This window comes from Beta vulgaris, chromosome 2 (assembly GCF_026745355.1).
Source record: "Beta vulgaris subsp. vulgaris cultivar EL10 chromosome 2, EL10.2, whole genome shotgun sequence".
Taxonomy (NCBI): domain Eukaryota; kingdom Viridiplantae; phylum Streptophyta; class Magnoliopsida; order Caryophyllales; family Amaranthaceae; genus Beta; species Beta vulgaris.
In genome coordinates this window covers 49,306,222-49,330,759 of record NC_079203.1, presented here as the reverse complement: position 1 = coordinate 49,330,759, position 24,538 = coordinate 49,306,222, and the positions used below count along the sequence as shown (strand labels likewise).

Below are 24,538 nucleotides of genomic sequence, written 5' to 3'. Positions count from 1 at the left end.
CTAAGTTTTTAATTAATTTGGGAGCATGAAGGACATTTTTTAAAGCTAAAGGTGGGTTAGGGGATGACAAGGTAGTATGTCCATAACCAAGAATCGGAATTGACTGACCATTACCAACTAGGATGCCACGAGAATTACTCAACTGAAAATAAGAAGAGAGGTTACCTTGTCCCGATGTCATGTGAGAAGTTGCCCCCGTGTCCATGTACCAATTTTCATCAGGAGGTGTAAGACCAAGAGTGTACATAGCGGCCTTGTACCCAACACACCTGGGCCAGGATGCATAGCTGGTGGTCTGGGAAATGAAGTGGGCCGAGCCCACTGCCCAGCAGTAGGGAATGGACAAGGAGGGTACTGCCACCCCCACTGCCAGGGCCACGGCCCCCACTGTTGCTGCGTCTGTACCTGCTGACGGGGACCACCGCTGCCACGCCGGCCACCGTGGCCACCACCATAGCCCCGACCACCGCCGCGGCCGCGAGATCGGCCACCACCCGATTTTCTCCCAGAATTTTGAGGCCGATTAGTATGCTTTTTGCCATGAGTATTATTATAAGAATTACTATTATTATCATCCATATCCGTAGAGGCAGCCACCATAGCAGTGGTGGAGCCGGTGGTGGTGGATTTAGCAAAACCGGCCTCCACTAAAATAAGCATAGAACGTGCTTGCTAAAATAATGGAAGAGGAGAGGTTTGACGAATTAACGTACCAACAGTAGAGTATGCCGGAGTGAGACCGGAGACAAGTTGAAGGACAAGCCGATCATTAGACACGGGAGACCCACGTTTTTGAGTTGACCCAACAACGTAACTTCAAGCAATCTGGTAACTGATATATTTTATATAGAAACTGATTAGTTAACCTTTCAACATATCACGATCCCTTATGAGGAATCTGCGTTACCAACTTTGATATAAGCAATATACTTCCTTTAATTGATTTCTTATCAGAATCCAAACTTATGCTTTCATACTCTATTAATCAATCCTTTAAACTGTCCTACACAAACCTTTATCAGGCAACAAATAACATAATAACTTTCCCTATCATAACGATTCCTTATCGGGAATTCAATAACGAGATACGATTCCTTATCAGGAATCCACATAACAAGATATGATTCCTTATCAGGAATCTAACGTTAGTATAACTTACCATGATCTGCTTCCTTATCAGGAAACCAATATCGATATTCATATTCATATACTGAATAAACATTCACTACTTACCTGATATGATTCCTTATCAGGAATCCAATATCGAAACAACTTACCACGATATGATTCCTTATCGGGAATCCATTATCGATATAACTTTCATACTCTGAGATAACATTCCTTTTAACCAGGGGGAAAGAGAACGCGGCGGAGGAGACAAAGCTTACACTCCGACAGTGGGGGTCGTCACCCAACCATTCGCTTTACTTTTGGCCAATAACCGCGACTAGTCCGGAGTACATTTTTCCGCTGATTTCATCAGCCATCCACAGGTTTCACATTACCTGATATAACGCCCGATTATCGCCCCACAGAGCAATGGGCAGGTTTCCCTGTGGGGCCCCCAAGGTTCACAGTCCATGGGGCACTGTTCATGTCACCTCATCCGTCGACTCAGACGAGGCTACTTTCCCCTTTCAGATTCCTTTCGATTATCGTTCATAACTCAATCAGATCATTCATATAACTCATCCAATGATTTAGTAATCCTTTGTAACGATCTTTGAACAACGGACCAAACCAAGTGATTTCCCTCGCAGATGACCATAATCATTTAACATATAACTCTTATAAATACGTATTTCAAATTGATACATCTATGATGTTCATTTCCAATTACCATTATAGTACTTGTGAACAACAACTGGTAGTAATTAATCATGTCGATAAAATATCCACAACAATATCTCTAGGTCTCTCAGTTAGAATTAACTAACGAGAGTTATCAAGCCAATTCCACACAACACTTGCCTTTGCATATAGATAGTTCATACTACTTCTCTTTTCATACTTATCAATCTATATTCATCTTGATAATAGTATTAGTTATTAAGTGTTGGCAACACTTACCATACCTATCTCTCTCTTAGGATTAACTAAGGAGAGTTACTGAACCTCTAACGCACTAACTCACACTCTTGTATGTAAATAGTTTATACCCCCTTTATATTTCATGATTATTAATCGAGATTTAACTCAACAATGATAACAACCGTTATCAAGCATCAACAACAATTACCATAGGTCTCTCTCTTAGAATTAACTAAGGAGAGTTAGCGTAGATTCCACAACTCGAGATTCATGAAACAAAGGTCGATTAGACCTAATCAATTATGGGCCATGTTATCTCGTAAGTTCGATTCCAATACCATTATAAATGTCAACAATTAATGAATCATATTCTTACTTAGTATAACAAGTCATATTCCCTTCTAATTAGAAGTCATTTCATTGTGTAACTCAAACTACTTTAAAGTAATGAACAAACTTACATTTACTTAAGTAATCTCATAAACCAACTTAGTCTTCCGAATTCTAATCAATCAACAAACATCACTTTATTATATTTGTAATCCCCCATATTTTTAAGATATTTAATTAAATAGTTTTAATCATTTTTAATTATTAAAGCTATTTAATTTCAGGATTTAAGAGCAGAAGGGTATTTTGGTCATTTTACCAAAATAGTATTTGAGTATTTCCACAAAGAAGTATTTTAGTATTTTCAAGAAAGTATTTTGTTAATATTAGTAGGAAGATTATTTTGGAAATTTATCATCAAATGTATTTTGGCAATTTGATGAGTAAGGGCATTTTGGTCTTTTACCCAAAATGACTACCACTATAAAAAGGGGGAAAAACCTAAAGTTCCCCATCTTTTTTCACTAGCCACTTTCTTCAAAGAAAAGGAGTAAGGAGTTTCCTTTTCTCTCTCAAACTCTAGTTTTCCTCAAGTAAGTTTTCTTCAAGTAATTTCTTCAATAATTCTAGCTTCTAATCTAGTTTTGTTTTTGAAATTTATAGGAAGATCTTGCAATTATCAAAGGGAAGCAAAGAGGTAATCTTTTTTCTGAAATTTTTGGGGTTTTCTTCCTTATTTTCTCTCTCCTCTTTGTTCACGATTTCCGGCCACCACAAGGGTGGTTCGCCGGCGAGATCGACAGGTCCGACGAGACCATTGTCGGGACAGCAGTGGTGGCAGCCGACTGGGCACGGGCGCCGCCTGCCACTGCGGCAGCTGGTGGTGGTGGTGGTGCTCGTGGTGGCGCCAGTGGTTGTGGTTTTTCAGATTTGTGGTTTTTGAACCACTTGTAAAAAAAAAAAATTGTTATTATTATTTTAATAATTTACAGCAGTAATTTATTAAGTAAATTAGTATTTTTATAAAGTTTTAAGTATTAGTTTGTAGTGGGTTTTGCCTACTAGTAAAGGTTTTCAAGTTTATGCCCAAAAAGAGTTTCTAAAGCCTTTTTAAAATAAAATCAGCTTTATTATTTATTTAAGAATGCTGATTTTTATTTATTAGTAGCTTTAGATTGTTGTTGGAAGTACTAATTGATAGTACTTTATTGTTGGTAGGTTTCAAGAATAATTAAAGCCAGTCAAACTTTTGACTGTTGATTTTTGTGTAATCAAGGTACATACACTTTGACCTTGACTTTAGTAGTTTCAAAGGATATGAATATATTATTGAGCATGAGGAGTAAGGAGAGGCTTATGCCTTGAAATTGTTTGAGTATATGTTGAGAACTTAGAAAGGGGATTAGGAATGGAACTTTTGAGTTATTCCTATATTTGAAAAGCATGTTGTTGATGTTAATTGCTTTTGAGCATGATTAAAGTTATTAAAGTTATTCTTGAAGCTAGGGCTTGCCTGAGAATATTTTATTGAGCATGGTCTCAATTGAGGTTATATATTTTATTGAGCATGGTCTCAATTGAGGTTATATATTTTATTGAGCATGGTCTCATTAGAAGTTATATATATTATTGAGCAAGGTCTCACAAGTTATCTAGTTATTGAGCAAGGTCTCATAAGTTATCAAGTTATTGAGCAAGGTCTCATAAGTTAAAGTTATTGAGCAAGGTCTCACAAGTAGTTTAATCATTGAGCAAGGACTCAATTGATTGGATCATGGATCCTTAAGAAAGTAAGAAAAATGACTCATGGAGTCATTAAAGTAATAAGATGAGCAAGGTCTCAAAGAATTTAGAATTGAGTTAATTATGGTGTTTGTTGCATTCACTTGTTAAAGAAAGATAAGAAATTGATTTATTTGCTAGATGTATTATTGTGATTGTGTCTCACATAATGGGCTTTGGCAATAAAACTCTTGGGATGGATCCCCCATGAGTATTGAACATAAGGGGGAGTTAGTGTGAAACTACACTCCTGCATATGCCTTAGCATGACGATGTTAATGCTTTTATTTTACGAGCAAGTTTATGGAATTCCAATTATCAAGATCTTTGAGTGGACTAGGTGTCACTCGTATTCTTTATCTCTGAGAGTTGAGTCTAGAGGCTCACTCTCACCCTCGTTCATTACTAACAAGCTTAAATTTCTCGAGTCAAGTTATTTAAAGTTCATGGAACTTTAGTAAGAGGTGTGGGATCTCTTACACAAGTATGTAGCCCGTATGACTCCAAGAGGAGGACGGTGCCCGTTCATTGCCAAATAATAATAAAGAAAGTATTTAGTAAGTTCAGTTATATGCTTGTCGCATGTAGAGTCGTAAGAAGAGCAAGCCGAAGTGATTGAGGATTGCATGCATATTATTCGCATTAGTTAGTTGTGTTATGTACTCAGCGTTGCTGATGTATGTGTTTCTTTGTTTCTTTTGGTTGTTGTTTTTCCTCAACAACCCTGTGATGATCCATTTGGTGAGCAGAGTTTAGAGAAGAAGTTGCAGGTACAAGTTCTTGATGTGCATGGAAATCATAAGCATCCGGATGGGAGTTTTCCATACACGAGTACTTTATTATTTAAGTTATCTTGAATTTTATATTTGACTTTACTTGACCAATGGGGTCAAGGTTTGACTTTTGAATATGGGACTAGTATGGGATAGTCTCGGAGTTTGTAATTCATTTACATACTTTCTTATTTCTGTTGTATTAAAGTATTTTCAGTTTATTTTAAAAGACTTCCGCTGTATTATCTGATTAGCCTTACGTATTATCATGCGTGGCATAACAACTCCCGCAATTTCTCCTAGTTTATAAAAGGAGGAGTCGTGGGGGTGTTACAAAGTGGTTACCAGAGCTCCAAGGTTTATATTACCTTATTTTACAAAAGTTTTGAACTTAAAAGTATTTCAAAGTCGAATTGCAAAAAGGGAAGGGAATTGCATATGCATATGTACATTGCGTCGCATTAGTCACTAAGTCTTTATGTGTCTTAGATTAGTAAGTGCTCTAAGTTCTAGTAGCACTTTTGATGTGTTTTATGTGACTAAGTGTTTGATTGCAACGTGGTTAGCATTTTCTACTTGCATGGAGTCCAGTTTGGACTGAAAGGTGTAGTATGACTACAAAAAAAGTGCTAGTTCTGCTTTAATCTACTACTCTAGTAAGAGAGTTAGTATAAAAGTTCCTTAGAAAGGAGATTGCGAATTAAATGTCAGCGTGGCATTTGCTTAGTATTTTTGACCTATATTGAGGTCAATAAGCGATTTTTGAGTCAAATTTTTTTTCTTTGGCAGATCAATGGCCGATAGAAACGCTAGAATTGATGCTCAACTGAGGAATTTAGTCCGAGTGACTACGAATTTAGCTAGAAGAGGTCCTTCGAAGAAGAAGTCTGTTGATTGGTTTAAGAGGGTTAGTGATAGTAAACCGCCTTCTTATGATGGGAAGGGTGATCCTGTTAAGCTTGAGAACTGGGTTAGGGATTTCGAGAAGCTATTCGATGCTATCCAATGTCCAGATAATAGGAAAGTAGCTATAGCTGCATATTACCTCAAGGAGGAAGCTGACTTTTGGTGGTCGCAGCATAAGGAGACGTTAATGGCAAGGCCTGACTTTGATTGGAAGGCTTTCGGAGTAGCTATGAAGGAGAAATTTTATCCCAATTTCTTGAGGAGGCAAAAGGCCACTGAGTTTGATGAGTTGAAGCAAGGTGACATGACTGTGGAGCAGTACTATGAGAAGTTTGTAGGATTGATGAAGTTTGCTCCGAGTTAGTACCTACTGAGGAAAGAAAGGCAATTAGGTTCGAGACTGGACTTAGTCTTGAGGTGAAGCTTGGGCTAGGAGGTTCAACTTTCAGGACCTTAGAGGAAGTGTATGATAGAGCTGCTCATTTAGGTTCCTATTTGAAACAAGCTGGAGTTGAGAGCTCGAACAATAAGAGGAAGGAGAATCCTAGTCAGAATTTCCAGAGGAACGACAAGAAGTTCAAGCCTCAAAATAACTTTCACCAAGGAGGACAATCTAGTGGCCAAAGGAATGGAGGCCAGTTTCAACCACAAAAGGGTGGAAATGGTTCTAATAAGGGAAAGAAAGGAGACGAACGCGTGTATTTCTGCAAGAGGTGCCCTACAATATTCCTGGAAAGGATTGTGAAGGAAAGCTAATGGAGTGTAACTACTGCCACAAATTGGGTCACCGAGAGTATAGTGCTTCTCCAAGAACCCTGAGTTGAAGACGACAAGGGCAAGAGCGGAAACCAGTTTGGTCAGGGTAATCGAAACCAGTCAGGAGGCAACAACTATCAAGGTGGGAACAGGCAAAATGGGAACAACAAGACCGTTTGAGTGGAGCTGGCCTAGTGTGCCTGCAGTGCAAGGTTGAATGTCATAAGTGCTAGAGAAGCTGAGACGTCAAGGACGTAGTTAGGGTAATGTTTCTATTAATTCCACTTTTGTTAAAGCTTTATTTGATTCAGGAGCCGAACGTTCATTTGTTTCAAAGTTAGTTGTTTAAAATATGGCTTAGGAAACCCTAGGAATGTTGAAATTCCTATTATGTTACCATCTGGGGAAGTAGTAACTTGCTCAAGAGTATATGAGAACGTCCTTGTGAGAATTGGGGATGTAGACTTTGAAACCAACCTCATAGAATTTCCATTGGAAGACTTGGAGATTATTTTAGGGATGGATTGGCTTAAGGAGTATAAAGCCGAGATTCTTTGTGGAGAACAAAAAGTGAGATTGAGGAATAAGAATGGGAAAAAGGTGACTTTAAGACTAAACCACAAGAAGGTAGAATTAAGATCATTTCAGCCTAAGTTTGGTAAAGCAAGTGCAGAAGGGAGCTCCGTTATTCTTGTGTAATGTGCAGAGGTTGGAAGAAGAGAAGCTTAAGATAGAGCATGTGAAAGTGGTGAATGAGTTTCCAGACGTATTTCCGGAAGATATACCGGGAATGCCACCTCAAGGGAGTTAGAATTCACCATAGACTTAGTTCCTGGAACTGCCCCTATATCAAAAGCACCCTATAGAATGGCTCCAGCAGAGATGAAGGAGCTCAATAAGCAACTAGAGGAATTACTCGAGAAAGGGTACATTAGACCTAGTTATTCCCCATGGGGAGCGCCTGTTTTATTCGTAAAGAAGAAGGATGGAAGCTTGAGGCTATGTATGATTATAGAGATCTCAACAAGGTGACTATTAAGAATAAGTATCCGTTACCGAGGATTGACGACCTATTCGATCAATTAAGAGGAGCTGGAATATTTTCAAAGATAGACTTGAGGTCAGGGTATCACCAATGCAGATTGGGAGAAGGACATAACAAGACTGCCTTTAGGACGAGGTATGGTCACTATGAGTTCACCGTGATGCCATTTGGTTTAACCAATGCACCAGCAATGTTTATGGACCTCATGAATAGAGTGTTTCGAGAGTATTTGGACAAATTTGTAGTCGTATTCATCGATGATATCCTTATCTACTCGAAAAACAAGGAGGAGCATGAAGAGCACTTGAGGTCAGTATTGTCTACACTAAGGGAGAATCAGCTTTACGCAAAGTTCTCGAAGTGTGAATTTTGGATGGAAGAAGTGGCATTTCTTGGCCACATTGTGTCAAAGAAGGGAATTTCCGTAGATCCGTCGAAGATAACCGCAGTGAGCAATGGCCTAAACCTAGGAATGTTACTGATATAAGGAGTTTCTTGGGCTAGCTGGCTACTATAGACGTTTTGTGAAGGATTTTCGAGGGTAGCTAAACCAATGACTAGTCTTATGAAGAAGGATACGAAGTTCATATGGACCGAGGAGTGTGAGAAAGCCTTTAAGAAGCTTAAGGAGTTGTTGACTACGCTCGATTTTGACGTTACCAGAGGAGAATGCGAGTTGGAGGTATATAGTGACGCTTCGAAAAATGGTTTAGGGTGTTGTATTGATGCAAAATCGAAAGGTTATAGCCTACGCTTCTAGGCAATTGAAACCGTACGAAGTGAATTACCCAACCCATGATCTAGAATTAGCCGCAATAGTGTTTGCTTTGAAGATTTGGCGACACTACTTATATGGAGTGAAGGTGAAGTTGTATACAGATCACAAGAGTCTGAAGTATTTGTATACTCAAAAGGATTTGAATATGAGACAGAGAAGATGGTTAGAGTTGGTGAATGACTATGACATTGAGATCTTATACCATGAAGGAAAGGCAAACGTCGTTGCCGACGCGTTAAGTCGTAAGTCTAGCCATAGTTTAAGTACTTTGGTACTTCCAGAGAATTGTGTGACGAGTTTAGGAAGCTCAACATTGAAGTTGTTGGAGTAGTGGAGTGGAAGCATGCTTAAAATCCATTTCAATCCAGTCAGAATTGAATGAAGAAATTTTAAAGGCTCAAGAAGGGAATGAGGAAATGGAGAAGATAAAGAAGCTGATCAAGGAGAAAAAGACAAAGGAGTTTAGTATCCATGATGATGGAAGTGTCCGATTCAATGGAAGATGGTGCATACCGTCAAGTTGCACCGAGTTGAAAGAAAAAGTGATGAAAGAAGGGCACAATACACTTATTCTATCCACCCTGGAGGGGATAAATTATATAAGGACTTGAAGCTAATGTTCTGGTGGAACAATATGAAAAGAGAAGTAGCTGAATTTGTTGCTAGGTGTTTGACTTGTCAGAAGGTGAAGAGCGAACACAAGAGACCTCAAGGGACGATTCAACCGTTACCAGTGCCTGAGTGGAAATGGGATGACATAGCAATGGATTTCGTTGTAGGTCTTCCCAAGACAGCGAAAGGATTCACCAAAGTGTGGGTGATAGTAGATAGACTAACTAAGGTAGCAAAATTTGTTCCAATGAAGGACAATTGGTCGATGGACAGTGTGGTAAAGTATATGTGACCAAGTGGTGAGGCATCATGGAGTTCCTTCCACTATTGTGTCTGATAGAGATTCAAGATTCTTATCTCATTTTTGGGAGCATTACAGAAAGCTTTTGGGACCGATGTGCTTAAGAGTACAGCTTTTCATCCAGCAACTGATGGTCAATCGGAAAGAACCATTCAGACTCTCGAGGATATGTTGAGGGCGTGTGCCTTAGATTACCCTAAGACTTGGGATGAGATGTTGGCTTTAATAGAATTCTCATAAACAATAGCTACCATTATAGCATTAAGATGGCTCCTTTTGAAGCTTTATACGGTCGAAAATGTCAGTCCATTGTGCTGGAACGATATTAGCGAGACGGTTACTTTGGGACCGCAAATGATTGAAGATACCGTGAATCAAGTAAGATATATTCGTGAGAAGATGAGGGCGGCCCAGGATCGTCAAAAGGCCTATGCAGATCAGAATAGAAGAGATAGCGAATATCAAGTAGGCGAGAAAGTCTTACTAAAGGTGTCACCTATGAAAGGGGTGATGCGTTTTGGGCAAAAAGGAAAGCTTAGCCCGAAGTTTATAGGTCCGTATGACATTATTGAAAGAATTGGAAGATTAGCTTATCGTTTGGATTTGCCGAACAACTTGGGAAAGGTGCATAATGTGTTCCATGTATCCCAACTAAAGAGATATGTGCCCGATAAGTCTCACGTATTAGATCCCGAGATTATAGAAGTGGATGAGACGCTTTCTTTTGAAGAGAGACCAGTAAAGATCTTGGACTCTAAGGTGAGGAGTACAAGAAATAAAGATATAAAGATACTCAAGGTTTTGTGGTCTAACCAGCGTACCGAAGAGGCTACCTGGGAGGCTGAAGACGAGATGAGAAAGAAGTATCCTGAGCTCTTCGACTAGGTGAGTTGAGTTCCGGGACGTAACTCCTTTAAGGGGGTAGAGTGCGTGCGCGCATTTTGCTAGAAATTAGTAAGAATTTGTTGCAATTGTGCACTATTTTTAGAGTTTTCAAGGAAAAGTTTTCAAGCAAAGTAAACATTTCATAGTTTGAAGATTCAAGGCAAATTTATTCAGAGGTATATTTGGCTACTTGTTTTATCAGTAGCGTATTATTTGGCTACTTGTTTTATTCAGTAGCGTATTATTTGGCTACTTTTTTATCAGTAGCGTATTATTTGGCTACTTGTTTTACTCAGTAGCGTATTATTTGGCTACTTGTTTTACTTAGTAGCGTATTATTTGGTTACTTCTTAAGAAAGAACTATTTTATGGCGTAATGCTCTAAAATTTCAAAGTTGAAAGTTTAAGAAGAGAGGAGGTTTTGTTAAGTTTCGGGACGAAACTTCTTTTAAGGGGGTAGACTGTAATCCCCATATTTTTAAGATATTTAATTAAATAGTTTTAATCATTTTTAATTATTAAAGCTATTTAATTTCAGTATTTAAGAGCAGAAGGGTATTTTGGTCATTTTACCAAAAGAGTATTTGAGTATTTCCACAAAGAAGTATTTTAGTATTTTCAAGAAAGTATTTTGTTAATATTAGTAGGAAGATTATTTTGGAAATTATCATCAAATGTATTTTGGCAATTTGATGAGTAAGGGCATTTTGGTCTTTTACCCAAAATGACTACCACTATAAAAAGGGGAAAACCTAAAGTTTCCCATCTTTTTTCACTAGCCACTTTCTTCAAAAAGGAGTAAGGAGTTTCTTTCTCTCTCAAACTCTGTTTTCCTCAAGTAATTTCTTCAAGTAATTTCTTCAATAATTCTAGCTTCTAATCTAGTTTTGTTTTTGAAATTTATAGGAAGATCTTGCAATTATCAAAGGGAAGCAAAGAGGTAATTTTTCTGAAATTTTTTTGGGGTTTTCTTCCTTATTTTTCTCTCTCCTCTTTTGTTCACGATTTCCGGCCACCACGGGTGGTTCGCCGGCGAGATCACAGGTCGACGGACCATGTCGGACAGCAGTGGTGGCAGCCGACTGGGCACGGCGCCGCTGCCACTGCCGCGCATGGTGGTTGGTGTCGTGGTGGCGCCGTGGTTGTGGTTTTTCAGATTTGTGGTTTTTGAACCACTTGTAAAAAAAAAGAAATTGTTATTATTATTTTAATAATTTACAGCAGTAATTTATTAAGTAAATTAGTATTTTTATAAAGTTTTAAGTATTAGTTTGTAGTGGGTTTTGCCTACTAGTAAAGGTTTTCAAGTTTATGCAAAAAAGTTTTAAAGCCTTTTAAAAAAAATCAGCTTTATTATTTATTTAAGAATGCTGATTTTTTATTAGTAGCTTTAAGTTGTGTTGGAAGTACTAATTGATAGTACTTTATTGTTGGTAGGTTTCAAGAATAATTAAAGCCAGTCAAACTTTTGACTGTTGATTTTTGTGTAATCAAGGTACATACACTTTGACCTTGACTTTAGTAGTTTCAAAGGATAAATATATTATTGAGCATGAGGAGTAAGGAGAGGCTTATGCCTAAATTGTTTGAGTATATGTTGAGAACTTAGAAAGGAGATTAGGAATGGAACTTTTGAGTTATTCCTATATTTGAAAAGCATTGTTGATGTTATTGCTTTTGAGCATGATTAAAGTTATTAAAGTTATTCTTGAACTAGGCTTGCCTAGAATATTTTATTGAGCATGGTCTCATTGAGGTTAATATTTTATTGAGCATGGTCTCATTGAGTTATATTTTATTGAGATGGTCTCATTAGAAGTATATATATTATGAGCAAGGTCTCACAATTATAAGTTATGAGCAAGGTCTCAAATTTCAAGTTATTGAGCAAGGTCTCATAAGTTAAAGTTATTGAGCAAGGTCTCACAAGTAGTTTAATCATTGAGCAAGGACTCAATTGATTGGATCATGGATCCTTAAGAAAGTAAGAAAAATGACTCATGGAGTCATTAAAGTAATAAGATGAGCAAGGTCTCAAAGAATTTAGAATTGAGTTAATTATGGTGTTTGTTGCATTCACTTGTTAAAGAAAGATAAGAAATTGATTTATTTGCTAGATGTATTATTGTGATTGTGTCTCACATAATGGGCTTTGGCAATAAAACTCTTGGGATGGATCCCCCATGAGTATTGAACATAAGGGGGAGTTAGTGTGAAACTATACTCCTGCATATAGCTTAGCATGACGATGTTAATGCTTTTATTTTATCGAGCAAGTTTATGGAATTCCAATTATCAAGATCTTTGAGTGGACTAGGTGTCACTCGTATTCTTTATCTCTGAAGGTTGAGTCTAGAGGCTCACTCTCACCCTCGTTCATTACTAACAAGCTTAAATTCTCGAGTCAAGTTATTTAAAGTTCATGGAACTTTAGTAAGAGGTGTGGGATCTCTTACACAATAATAGTAGCCCGTATGACTCCAAGAGGAGGACGGTGCCCGTTCATTGCCAAATAATAATAAAAGAAAGTATTTAGTAAGTTCAGTTATATGCTTGTCGCATGTAGAGTCGTAAGAAGAGCAAGCCGAAGTGATTGAGGATTGCATGCATGATTATTCGCATTAGTTATTGTTTATGTACTCAGCGTTGCTGATGTATGTGTTTCTTTGTTTCTTTTGGTTGTTGTTTTTCCTCAACAACCCTGTGATGATCCATTTGGTGAGCAGAGTTTAGAGAAGAAGTTGCAGGTACAAGTTCTTGATGTGCATGGAAATCATAAGCATCCGGATGGGAGTTTTCCATACACGAGTACTTTATTATTTAAGTTATCTTGAATTTATATTTGACTTTACTTGACCAATGGGTCAAGGTTTGACTTTGAATATGGGACTAGTATGGATAGTCTCGAGTTTGTAATTCATTTACATACTTTCTTATTCTGTTGTATTAAAGTATTTTCAGTTTATTTTAAAAGACTTCCGCTGTATTATCTGATTAGCCTTACGTATTATCATGCGTGGCATAACAACTCCCGCAATTTCTCCTAGTTTATAAAAGGAGGAGTCGTGGGGGTGTTACAATATTATTCTATTTATAGTCATCCAATTAAAATACTTTATCAAACACATCTTCACTGATCTACTCTATAGTTAAGTAATCTAGCTTTCATACTCTTCATATTATTATAGTAATTAGTTAATCCTTTCTTTGACTTCATGTGAGGTTATTAATGAGGTTGACCCATTTAAACAGTCTACTCAAACTATTCTTTCCCATAGTATCATTGATAACTCTAGTCAGATTTTCATATAACTAATCTTTTATTTATAGAATTACACCCAACCAATTCTAGAACATTTAGCTATAAGTAGAACACTATCACACACTTACCACATCAATCAACTTACTAATATAGTATATACCTTAACAAAATGATAACGTACAATTAGAATTCTAATTATACATTAGGTATGCCACCTTCCACAATTCAGTGAACTTCCATCAACAACGTAAAACACTTTCATGTATCGCATAAACAAAATCAATAACATAATTTCATTACTATATCAATCTGCTACTCAAGTCGGCTTCAAACGCTAATAAAGACCATTTAAGCCAAAACCAAGACTTCTATATCATAATTAACAATGAACTCGAACAACGTATTATTCTAATTAATAACATGAATATTTATGATTAACAACTTTCTATTATCATTGAACCAAGCAATATAGATTAACTCTTAATAGCTCACAACATTCAATTCTTTAACTATTAACAAGTATTTCTCATCTAGTTCATTATATAAAACTAACTCAAATCACTTTTCTTAAATAAAGAAATCATCTCTCATGAATAATCTAATTACAACTCTTTGACATGTTCACCCTTATGCTAATAACCTTCTAAGAACAATCATGGCTCTTCAAATAACTCTTCGCTTCATAACTCAATTCATGATTTCACTTTAATACTATTAAGTAATATCAATTATCATTTCTTAAAAATTATCTAACCAAATAAGCTAATCCAAGTAATACCAATAATCGTCTCTTGTTTCTCCTATTATGAACCATTATCCTAATCATTGGACTCTTCAACCGAAATATAAATTAGTTTAGTTACTTACTAATCCACGTAGTTAGTATAAGGCTTTCATTAAACAAGATAAACTAACATTTAACTCAACTAATTCAATAGCTTGTACTCACAACTCTTCCAATCCAATATTACACCAACTTAATTATCAATTAAGTTTAGGGCATATTTAATATACATTTACCACCAATGATTTACAATAATTCAATAATACGCTATTTATAAAATCAATCAATATAAACAAAATCTAATTTAATATACAAATTTACCAACAACAATAGTTTAGCCCCATCAATACCACATAAATCAACAACCACAATTCATCATCAAATTATCAACCATTATCATGATTCAAGGAAAGGAAATTAAGATGAAAGAGGTTAGTACCTCTGCTCACGTGAGCAGCGAAGAAGAAGCGACAGAGGAGTTGGGGGGGGGGGTTTCGAGGCTTCAGGACACGACGGCGGAGCACCGACGAGCAGCAGTAGATGCGGTGAGGCGGCGCAAGTCAGACGGAGCTACAACGGCAACCACCAGGTGGCGCGATACACGGCAGCATCGAACACGAACAACAACAACAACGACGAAACAGAGGAGGAGAGAGAAAACGAGAACATCAACGGCGCTCGCTCACAGCGGCAAGACGAGCCGAGGCTCCGGCGGAGAGTTCTTTAATGCGTTGGCAATAGGCCGACACGGTGGAGAAATCTTCCATGGAAAGATGAGAGAACTCTTGTTCGAGGGCCACCGCGCGGGAGTTTTTATTGTTTTGGAAGATATCACGGAGGCGGTTCCAAGCGTCCATGGCGGTGGCATCCGGTTCAATAATAGTGTGAAGAAGATCAGTGGAAATAGTAGAATAAATCCACTGGAGGACAGTGGCATCCAATGTAGCCCACATCTCCGTGTCGGACGCGGTGGGGACGGTTTCCGTCGGAGTCTTAGGCGGCAGAATGTGGTGTAAGACTCGGTGGGAGCGGGCATGGACTTTAAATAACTCCGCCCATGTTGCATACTGAACATTTTCCATCTCTACACAACAAGAATCCGCGTCTTTAGCGTCTGGCCTTCGCGTCCGTCTAACAAAACAGACGATATCCGCGAAAATAGCGTCCGTAATACAGTCAGACGGTAAATAGCGTCCGATCTAGCGTCCGATTTTTCTACAGACGCAAAATAGCGTCCGATCTAGCTAGCCATTAGCGACCAGGTGTTTTGCATCAGCTCTTTAGCGTCCGTAATCAGACGCTAATTTGTTTAGCGTCCGACTCCGCATTTTTACCGTCCGATTTTGTCGGACGCTAAGCCCTAACATTCTTGTTTAGCTAGAAGGATAGGGATATTATTCTTAATATTTGAGACGGCAAGGGCGGGATGAAATTGAGAAGAATTTTTAGAGCCAGCCATGGTGGTCGGAGAAGCACACCGGCGGGAATATTGGTGGCGGAAGACGTGAAGAAAGGTAGGAAAGAGAGAGAAGAGAAATCTTCTATAAAAGGCTAACTGATACCATGAAAGAATATAATCCCTTAATTATTCTCATTATCATAATTAGGTTATATACGTAAGAGAAGGAGGTAATCTAGGCTATACATAAGGAAACTAACATTTGTTACCTAAATACAAGGATTACAAGATAACCTAGAATATTGACATAATAATTATATTTACATATACATTATTCTAACATTATCCTTTTTTTAAGCATTGACCTACCGATTCCTCGATATTGATATTGTTTAAAGTTTCATATCACTTTTAGGAAATAGTATTAAAGATAAAATAGAACGCGTTTATAGTACTTTTTGTTTAGTGGAGTAGTACTATTATATTCTACAGAAAAATTGACAATCGAGCCATTACTACGAGTATAGTAGTGGGTCTATAATCCTTTTTTTTTCTTTCTTTTTAAGAAAAAAATACTGTAAGAATCCCCTCAAAAAAAAAAATACTGTATAAGGAAATCTAAACATAGGCTAAATGGTTATGAAATTGTTCATGTTGTAGCATAAAGTTATACTTAGAACGGTTGAACCTCTCCCGCCTTCAATGAAGGCGTTAGTTGGAGTACTATAGTACTATTTTCCAGTAGCAAATCTGAATATTCTTTGTCACTAGTTCACTTACTAGTTGGTTAAAAGAGTATATATGTTTTTTGGGCTGAAAATCACCCAACAATATAGAACCTATTAAATTGTGACTAATGTAAAGTCAAATTGGGATATGGCCAAAACTCTTTTTAAAAAATATTGCTACATACTTGAAACTCATACCTAAGTCGTGATTATTTTGAAACAACTCTTTTACCCACTAAAATTTAAGCACTATGGTGTAGAACGTATATTTTTCCAAAACAAATGTGGATAACTAATTTAGGATATATCTATACTAATATATTAAAAGGCGTGCGTGAATCCGAAACGGTGCCACGTGGCGCTCTTCCTAAGGAGTTTTAGTTCATGTAATCCATGTACATTAAAAAAAAATTAGAAATTAATTGCATAGTATAGGTTTTGATCTCATGACCTCAAGTTCATGAACTAAAGTTTTAACCACTAGACCAAGTTGTATTTAGTGCTATCATATCAAAGTACAATATTAATAAATGAAAATTTTCTTACCCGGGGAATAGCCCGGGCCTAATAACTAGATTATATTAAGACACGGTTATGTTCAATTTATTTTAACTCATTTAAAGTTAGACAAGATAAGATGAATAAAATGTTCGGTTCAACTTATCTTCACTCATCTCAGATGTGGCTAAATGTGAGAATTTAAGGAAAATGAACATGAAAGTCTAAATCGGCCCTAAATGACCTTCATTTACCCAAATTGGGTTTCAAAGCATGAGAAATGGTTTTTATTGACTCTAATGGTTATAATTGTAGCTATTAGTATTATATATGTCTTAAATGTGGCTAAATGTGAGAATTTAAGGAAAATGAACATGAAAGTCTAAAATCGATCCTAAATGACCTTCATTTACCCAAATTTCGTTTCAAAGCATGAGAAATGTTTTTCTTGACTCTAATGGTTATATATGTAGCTATTAGTACTATATATGTCTTAACATGTGGCTAAATGTGAGAATTTAGAGAAAATGAACATGAAAGTCTAAAATCCGCCCTAAATGACCTTCATTTACCCAAATTGGGTTTCAAAGCATGATAAATGGTTTTTCTTGACTCTAATGGTTGTATATGTAACTATTAGTACTATATATGTCTTAACATGTGGCTAAATGTGAGAATTTAAGGAAAATGAACATGAAAGTCTAAAATCAGCCCTAAATGACCTTCATTTACCCAAATTGGGTTTCAAAGCATGAGAAATGGTTTTTCTTGACGCTAATGGTTATATATGTAGCTATTAGTACTATATATGTCTTAACATGTGGCTAAATGTGAGAATTTAAGGAAAATGAACATGAAAGTCTAAAATCGGCCCTAAGTGACCTTCATTTACCCAAATTGGGTTTCAAAGCATGAGAAATGGTTTTTCTTGACTCTAATGGTTATATATGTAGCTATTAGTACTATATATATCTTAACATGTGGTTGTGCAATATGCTTCAAAAACGTGGCTGAACATCACGAGAATCTGTGGGAGTCTTGATTCCGGCCAACTTTTGAATTTTCTTAAAAATTAAGGTTGAAAATGTAATTTTTTCTTAATAAAATAGCTTAATTTTTATATTTGACTTCTTCTAAGAATATAAATTAAATTTTTGATTCCTTCTCAAATATTTTTCTGAGGCTATGTTCAGTTCACCTTATTTTTGCTTATTTCAAATCTAATCTGATCAGATCAGATCAGAAAAAATAAGTTCAGATCAGTTCAGATCAGATCATGCTTATATTTTAAAATCATTATTACTATTAAATATCTTTTATTACATATTAGTAAAAATTTATAATAATTGAATATTAATAAAGTATTCATTGAGACGAATCAAACAAGGAGTTTGTCTTGTAAGAGACCGCCTAGTTTTAAATTAAATTAGGCAATGAGAAGCCCAATATTAGAAAGAGAATTAGCCCAATAGTGACTAAAATAACTTCTTTAGTTCACTAGTTTAATCCATTTAGTGACTAGGTCTACTTTTATATTAAAATTAGACCGTCTTTTTTAATAATTTTTTATCAAACAAGACCTCACATGACTATATTTTTTCTTATATATTGAGAAAAATCTAAAAGATAAGATCTTGTAGATCAGATCAGTTCAGATCAGATAAGAAAAAATAAGTTCAGATCAGATCAAATCAAAAAAAATAAATTTAGGTCAAATTAAATAAGTTCAGATCAGAAAATTTCAAGTGAACTAAACATAGCCTGATTCCAATCCTATTCAAAAAACAAGTTATGGGGTGAGACGTCAATATGAGAATTAGGGTGCGTTCTGTTCAACTTAAAAAATTAAGTTTCAGGTCCAATAAGTTCAGATAAGTTCAGATAAGTTCAGATAAGTTGCAATAAGGTCTAATAAGTGCAATAAGTTCCAATAAGGTCTAATAAGGTCCAATAAGTTCCAATCAGGTGAATAAGTTCCAATCAGGTGCAATAAGTTCCAATAAGGTCTAATAAGGTCCAATAAGTTCCAATCAGGTCTGATAAGGTCCAATAAGGTCCAAATAGTCAATGTTTAATAAATATTTGTATTATTGTCCACCATTATGTTATTCATAATTTCATATCACTATTAGCGGATTATGTTATTATTAGAATTTTAATTAAAGTACCACAATGATTAATAGTATTATACTTGTATTAGTGTCTATTATTTTATTATTTATTTGTATTATGTCTATTATTTTATTATTTATTTGTATTATGTCTATTATTTTTTATTCATATTACTATTAGCTGATTATGTTATTATTAGAATTTTTTATTAAAGTACCACAATGTATAGTATTATACTTGTAGTATTGTCTATTATTTGATTATTCATATTGGTATCGAATAATATTATAATCATGGTCAAATAATTAAGGTTAACAATAATAATAATAATTATATTTACAATATTTTGCAATTCGTCTTTAAATACCTAGAGATAACATGTTTTCGTTACTAATAACTATGAAAGATATAAATGTTATCAATTGATTTCTTATATCACTGGAGTATCTTTCTTCATCTTCTACATCATCTCTTCAATCAATACGTTTTCTTCATCAACAGCCAACCATATTTCATCTGCAATTTTCGCCCGAGTTATCTCCATATTCTTTGTTCTCGTCTTGTCAGTCAAATTTAAATCAGCTCTTGGTTCCATGGTTTTAACTACTTGCGAAACTGGAATTCCTAAATCATGTAAACGAATAAAATTATGTAGTGTGCATGTTGCCACGATGATAGCCAACTGGTAAGCATCATCCATCTTCGCTATCATTCTTAGAATCTTCCATTTATTTTTTAGTACACCAAAAATTCTTTCAACAGTCCCACGTAATGAAGAATGTCAATAATCAAAATGCTCTAACTTTCCCTTTGGTGGAGGACCATTCCTAAATTCAGGAGTATGAACTCTCAAACCTTTCTCTTGATATGGACTCAAATACCCGGTAGAATTTGGATATCCATAGTCAACCAAATAATATTTCCCTGTTAGTGCAAAAAAGATAAGTTATAATCATAGTTAAATAATGCTTCAAATACTTAGCAACAATAATATGATACTTGGAGGTGGGTGGTGGAATCCCATACTTAGTTAAATAGTAATTTTTCTGTTAAATTATTTATCATAAGAGATAATTAATAATTATTATTTTTTAAAGGATGAATTATAATAATTATTATTCCATAAAAAATTTTGAGGGGAGTATTTACGTTAGTGGTAATATTTATGTTATTCATGGTCAAATGTTTGTCTAACAGGTGTCAAATAAGTGTTTCAATCAGGTTCAATAAGGTCTAATAGTTTCAATCAGGTCCAATAAGGTCTAATAAGTTTCAATCAGGGTCATAAGTTAAGTTCATAGGTCCAATAAGGTCAATCAGGTTCAATCAGGTCCAATAATTCCAATCAGGTTCAATCAGGTACCAATAAGTTGAATCAGGTCCAATCAGGTCCAATCAGGTTTAATAAGTTCCAATAAGTTCAGTTCAGGTTCAATAAGTTCAGTTCAGATAAGTTCCAATAAGTTCAGGTCCAATAAGTTGAATAGAACGCACCATTAATTGGGATAATACTAGAAGATGAGACACCCCATAAAGGGTCCTTATTGGTGCAATAGTGCATGATTGGCACAAAATACCAAAAAATAGTAGATAAGGACAGCAACTTTTGCAACCTATTTGAATTTTCAACCCAAGCATCATTTCAATATTCTTACCAGGACCACCCATTTGTCGGTTTAAGTTTATGCTTTTCCAGTATCAACATATTAACACGTGTTTTTGTGGTTCTAGACTTGTCTGATTAGTGATTAGGGCTAAATGACTAATAAAGAGTTAAAAACTAACTGCCAACTGCCACATATAAGCCCAAAAATTCTCCTCCCTAACCTAACAACGTAGCAAATTAGGTACTGTGCATTTATGTGTGCCTGATTTGGATCCATCATAGGTTATAATATCACCATATATTTAATTTCTGATAATAGAGGCTTTGTCATTTGATTTTCATGATCAATATGGTGGTTGATGACCCATAATTTGGTTTTTCTTCTTGTCTTTTTTTGTTGCGGGGTTTGCTGTCACTTTTAGCCACACAAATTCCGGGGGATTTTGAGCTCTAATTCAGGTAGAAAAATAAAGTTTTGTATCCAAAAGATTTTAATGTACACCAGACTTTGATAGATGACATTTACTTGGTTGTATATATTTGGCCTTATAATTTCAAAGTTATATATTGAATTCAATCCCACTAGGTTTTTTAATTTGGGGGTGAGGTTTCCCTTACCATTCCTCCCCCTCCAAGTAGACTGACCTACAAATATGTGGGTTGTGGTTATACCTGTGCGAGATGCCAGTTCAATGGGATCATTCATTTCACCAACTAAAAAAAATTAGATTCTAAGTATGTTGAGGGTTTAATATCGCTTTTACGTAGATATGTTTAGATTCTAAGTGTTTAACGTCATACCATAGAAATATTATGCTTTCTCTACTTTTTTTCTAGTTGCAATATTGGTTTTTATATGTGTGTCATTATAACCAATTAATTGTCTTTCATATGTGTTTTAGTTCAACAAAATATAATATATGTTATTTGTAAGATAAAAACTACTTCCTCCGACTTATTTAAATGCAACAATTTGATTGGCATGGACTACTAGGCATTTTTTTCTTAGTGCTTATTAAGTGTTGTGAAAGTATGTAGTTAAGTTACTTAAAAAGGGAAAGTTGGCCATCACCCACCACCATGAAACACCACCAACCATCACTGCCACACACCGCCACTACCATCAACCACCACCACTACTACAACACCAACCACAACCATCTCTCTTGGCCAAACGTCAACCATGAAATCAACCACCACCGTCAACCATGAAATCTATCACTTGTGAAGGAAATCATACATAATCAACACAAAATCCACTGGCAACAACGAAGCAACCACCAACCAAGATCAATATAAATCGAAAACCTAATCAACCCAGAAAATCACCAACCGAAATTCGACCACCATTATTCAACTACAAATTAAGTCACCAGCTAGCAAACCTCGAGCACCAACCACTATATAAATTCGAACCTCAACCAACAACGAAATTTGAAGCCTGTTAAGATCTGAAATATAGGAGAACTCTCAATCTTCTCATTAAACTTTAAAGAAATATATATATATATACAACCTAATACCAGAAATCTTACTTAATTAGATATCCTAACAACTTTATAGATAGAAATATAATGCAATACTCCTAATAAATATAATACTCCACTAAAGCCATCATCGGTGTCATTGAGAGTGAAGATAGAGGAAAGAAAAAGGACGAGTTGACAAAAATTGGCGGATTGAATTTGTGGAGTGGTGAGGAGAGAAAGGATGCTTGCGATGGTGGTGTGGTGCCCGAAATTGCTTAGGCCGAAGAGAGGAGGATGGTGGCAATATGTAGGTGGTGGTGGGTGATGGTGGTGACACTAGTGGAAAAACCTCATCTGTCACTTAGTAACAGATGCGGAAAATCAACTAAAAAATGGGAAGAAAAGCTGGAAGGAAAATCTGATGTGGTCCTCGTGTGGACCGCATCAGATTAATAAAACTGATGCGGTTTTTAAAGAACCTGATGCGGTTCCTAGGACCCCATTAGATATTCTTAAAAAAACGCGCAGTCCATTTTCCTCCCTTACAACCCCAGCCCACATAACCCTCCTCACTAAACCCTAATCCCCCTTTTCCTCACTGAACCCTAATCTTCATTCTCTCTCATTCACAGCGCCTACCACACATCCTCCTCTCCTTCACTCTTCCCTCCTCCCTCCTCTCTTCTTTCTCCTCTCTCCTCTCTCGTTCTCTCGTTCTCAAAAACACAACCACCACACATTCTCCTCTCTCCTCTTTCATTCTCAAACACCACCACCACACATCCTCCTCTCTCCTCTGTCATTCTCAAACACCAACGCCAAGCCACGAAACCCTAACGACACACCGCCAACGCCACCAACCACGAAGGGAAACGACCGCGTCCTAGTCTTCGCCTAGATCTAGTCTTCACCTCCTCGAAACGATTTTTTTCGTTTTTAGTTGATTTTGTTAATTTTTGTGGTGATTATTATCATTTAATGTCATATTATTCTAGGTCTAGGTTTAATTCTCGTTTTTCGTTTATTATTTTTCTGTTAATTAGTTTATACTCTGTAATTTTAGATTTGATTAATTACTTTATTTTTTCATTTAATTTCGTTTGTATAAATTAAAACCAGTCACTTCGTTTGTACAAATTTCATTTAATTAGTTTCTTATTTTTCGTTTGTATAATTTCATTTACTTTATTTCAGATTTTCGTTGCTGTAATTTCAATATGTTTTCGTTGTTGTAGTTTAATTTCACTGCTGAACTTTTTTTTTCATTCAAAAAATAAACAATCTGATGCGGTCATTCTTGAAAACCGCATTAGATTCTTACCATACTGATGCGGTTTTGGATTGCATTAGTTCTTTTGTTAGCGGTTGCGAGTCCATCTGATGCGGATCAAAATCGCATCAGTAAACCCGATTTTGACCGCATCAGATGGACTTTTTTCCACTAGTGTGGTACGCATATGGAAGTTGGTGATGGTGGATATTTTTGTTAGGTGATGAAGCTGGAAGTTGGTGGTGGTGGATGGTAGGTGGTGGTGAAAGTGATGATGGCCAAGGTGGGTATTGAAGAGAGAGAGTGTGCTAAAGTTTTGGTAGATTAGTATAGGTTAATTAAATTAGTAATTAATATAATTTTGGTTGTATAATATGTATTTTAATATCTAAGTAAGGGCATTTTTGTAATATTATATTCAAAAATCAAACAAAAATAGGAAAGACTGAGTTTGTTGCATTTAATTTGAAATTGCCTAAAACGAAAATTGTTGCATTTAAAAAGAATCGGAGGATGTATATGTAATCTTGCACACCACATAGATATACTTTTTTTTGGTAAAGGAAAGAAAAACTAGGAACATGCCCCTAATCAGGAGGCCATCCTAAAACATCCTTGCGGATGACAAGAGAGAAATCAACAGAAAACAGCGGGAACTTGTAACAGAGATTCTGAGCCGCATGACCTTGATGAGCCATAAAATCTGCAACCCTATTTGCTTCCCTGAAACAATGAGAAATAGACACACTGTTAAACTTACCCAAATCACACCGAACATCCTGCAATAAAGAATTGATGACCCAAGGAGGCTTCCAAGTTTTAAGAACTGCGTTGATAACCGAAAGATTATCGCCTTCTATGATGATCCGCGGCATATTACAAAATTGGGCAGCCTTGATAGCTTCTCAAAGACCACATAGATATACTGGCAAACTATATAACAACATAATAGGTGTAGGATAATAAAGCTTAGTTCAATTGAGGGTATATATATTGTTTAGACCTTTTTAAAATTTGATTATTAGACTATGTTTAGTTCACCTTATTTTTTATGATCTCATCAGATATGAACAACAATAACAACAACAACAACAACAACAACAACAACAACAACAACAACAACAATAATAATAATAATAATAATAATAATAATAATAATAATAATAATAATAATAATAATAATAATACATAATAGTAATGATATAAAAATA

The 24,538-nt window shown here is 35.9% G+C and overlaps 2 protein-coding genes across 2 annotated transcripts; one reads left to right on the top strand and one right to left on the bottom strand.

The window, feature by feature from the left end:
- The first annotated feature begins 2,894 nt into the window (after positions 1-2,894).
- On the top strand, positions 2,895-6,578 carry LOC130590539 (uncharacterized). The gene is made up of 4 exons (XM_057393033.1): positions 2,895-3,058; positions 3,580-3,637; positions 5,706-6,181; positions 6,256-6,578. The coding sequence occupies exons 3-4, from the start codon at positions 5,710-5,712 to the stop codon at positions 6,576-6,578; spliced, it is 795 nt and encodes a 264-aa protein (XP_057249016.1). The 5' UTR covers positions 2,895-3,058; positions 3,580-3,637; positions 5,706-5,709.
- Positions 6,579-14,913: 8,335 nt separating this feature from the next.
- On the bottom strand, positions 14,914-15,327 carry LOC125494929 (uncharacterized). Its single transcript, XM_048638824.1, has one exon. It carries the CDS (start codon positions 15,325-15,327, stop codon positions 14,914-14,916), a length of 414 nt encoding a protein of 137 aa, XP_048494781.1.
- Positions 15,328-24,538: the final 9,211 nt, after the last annotated feature.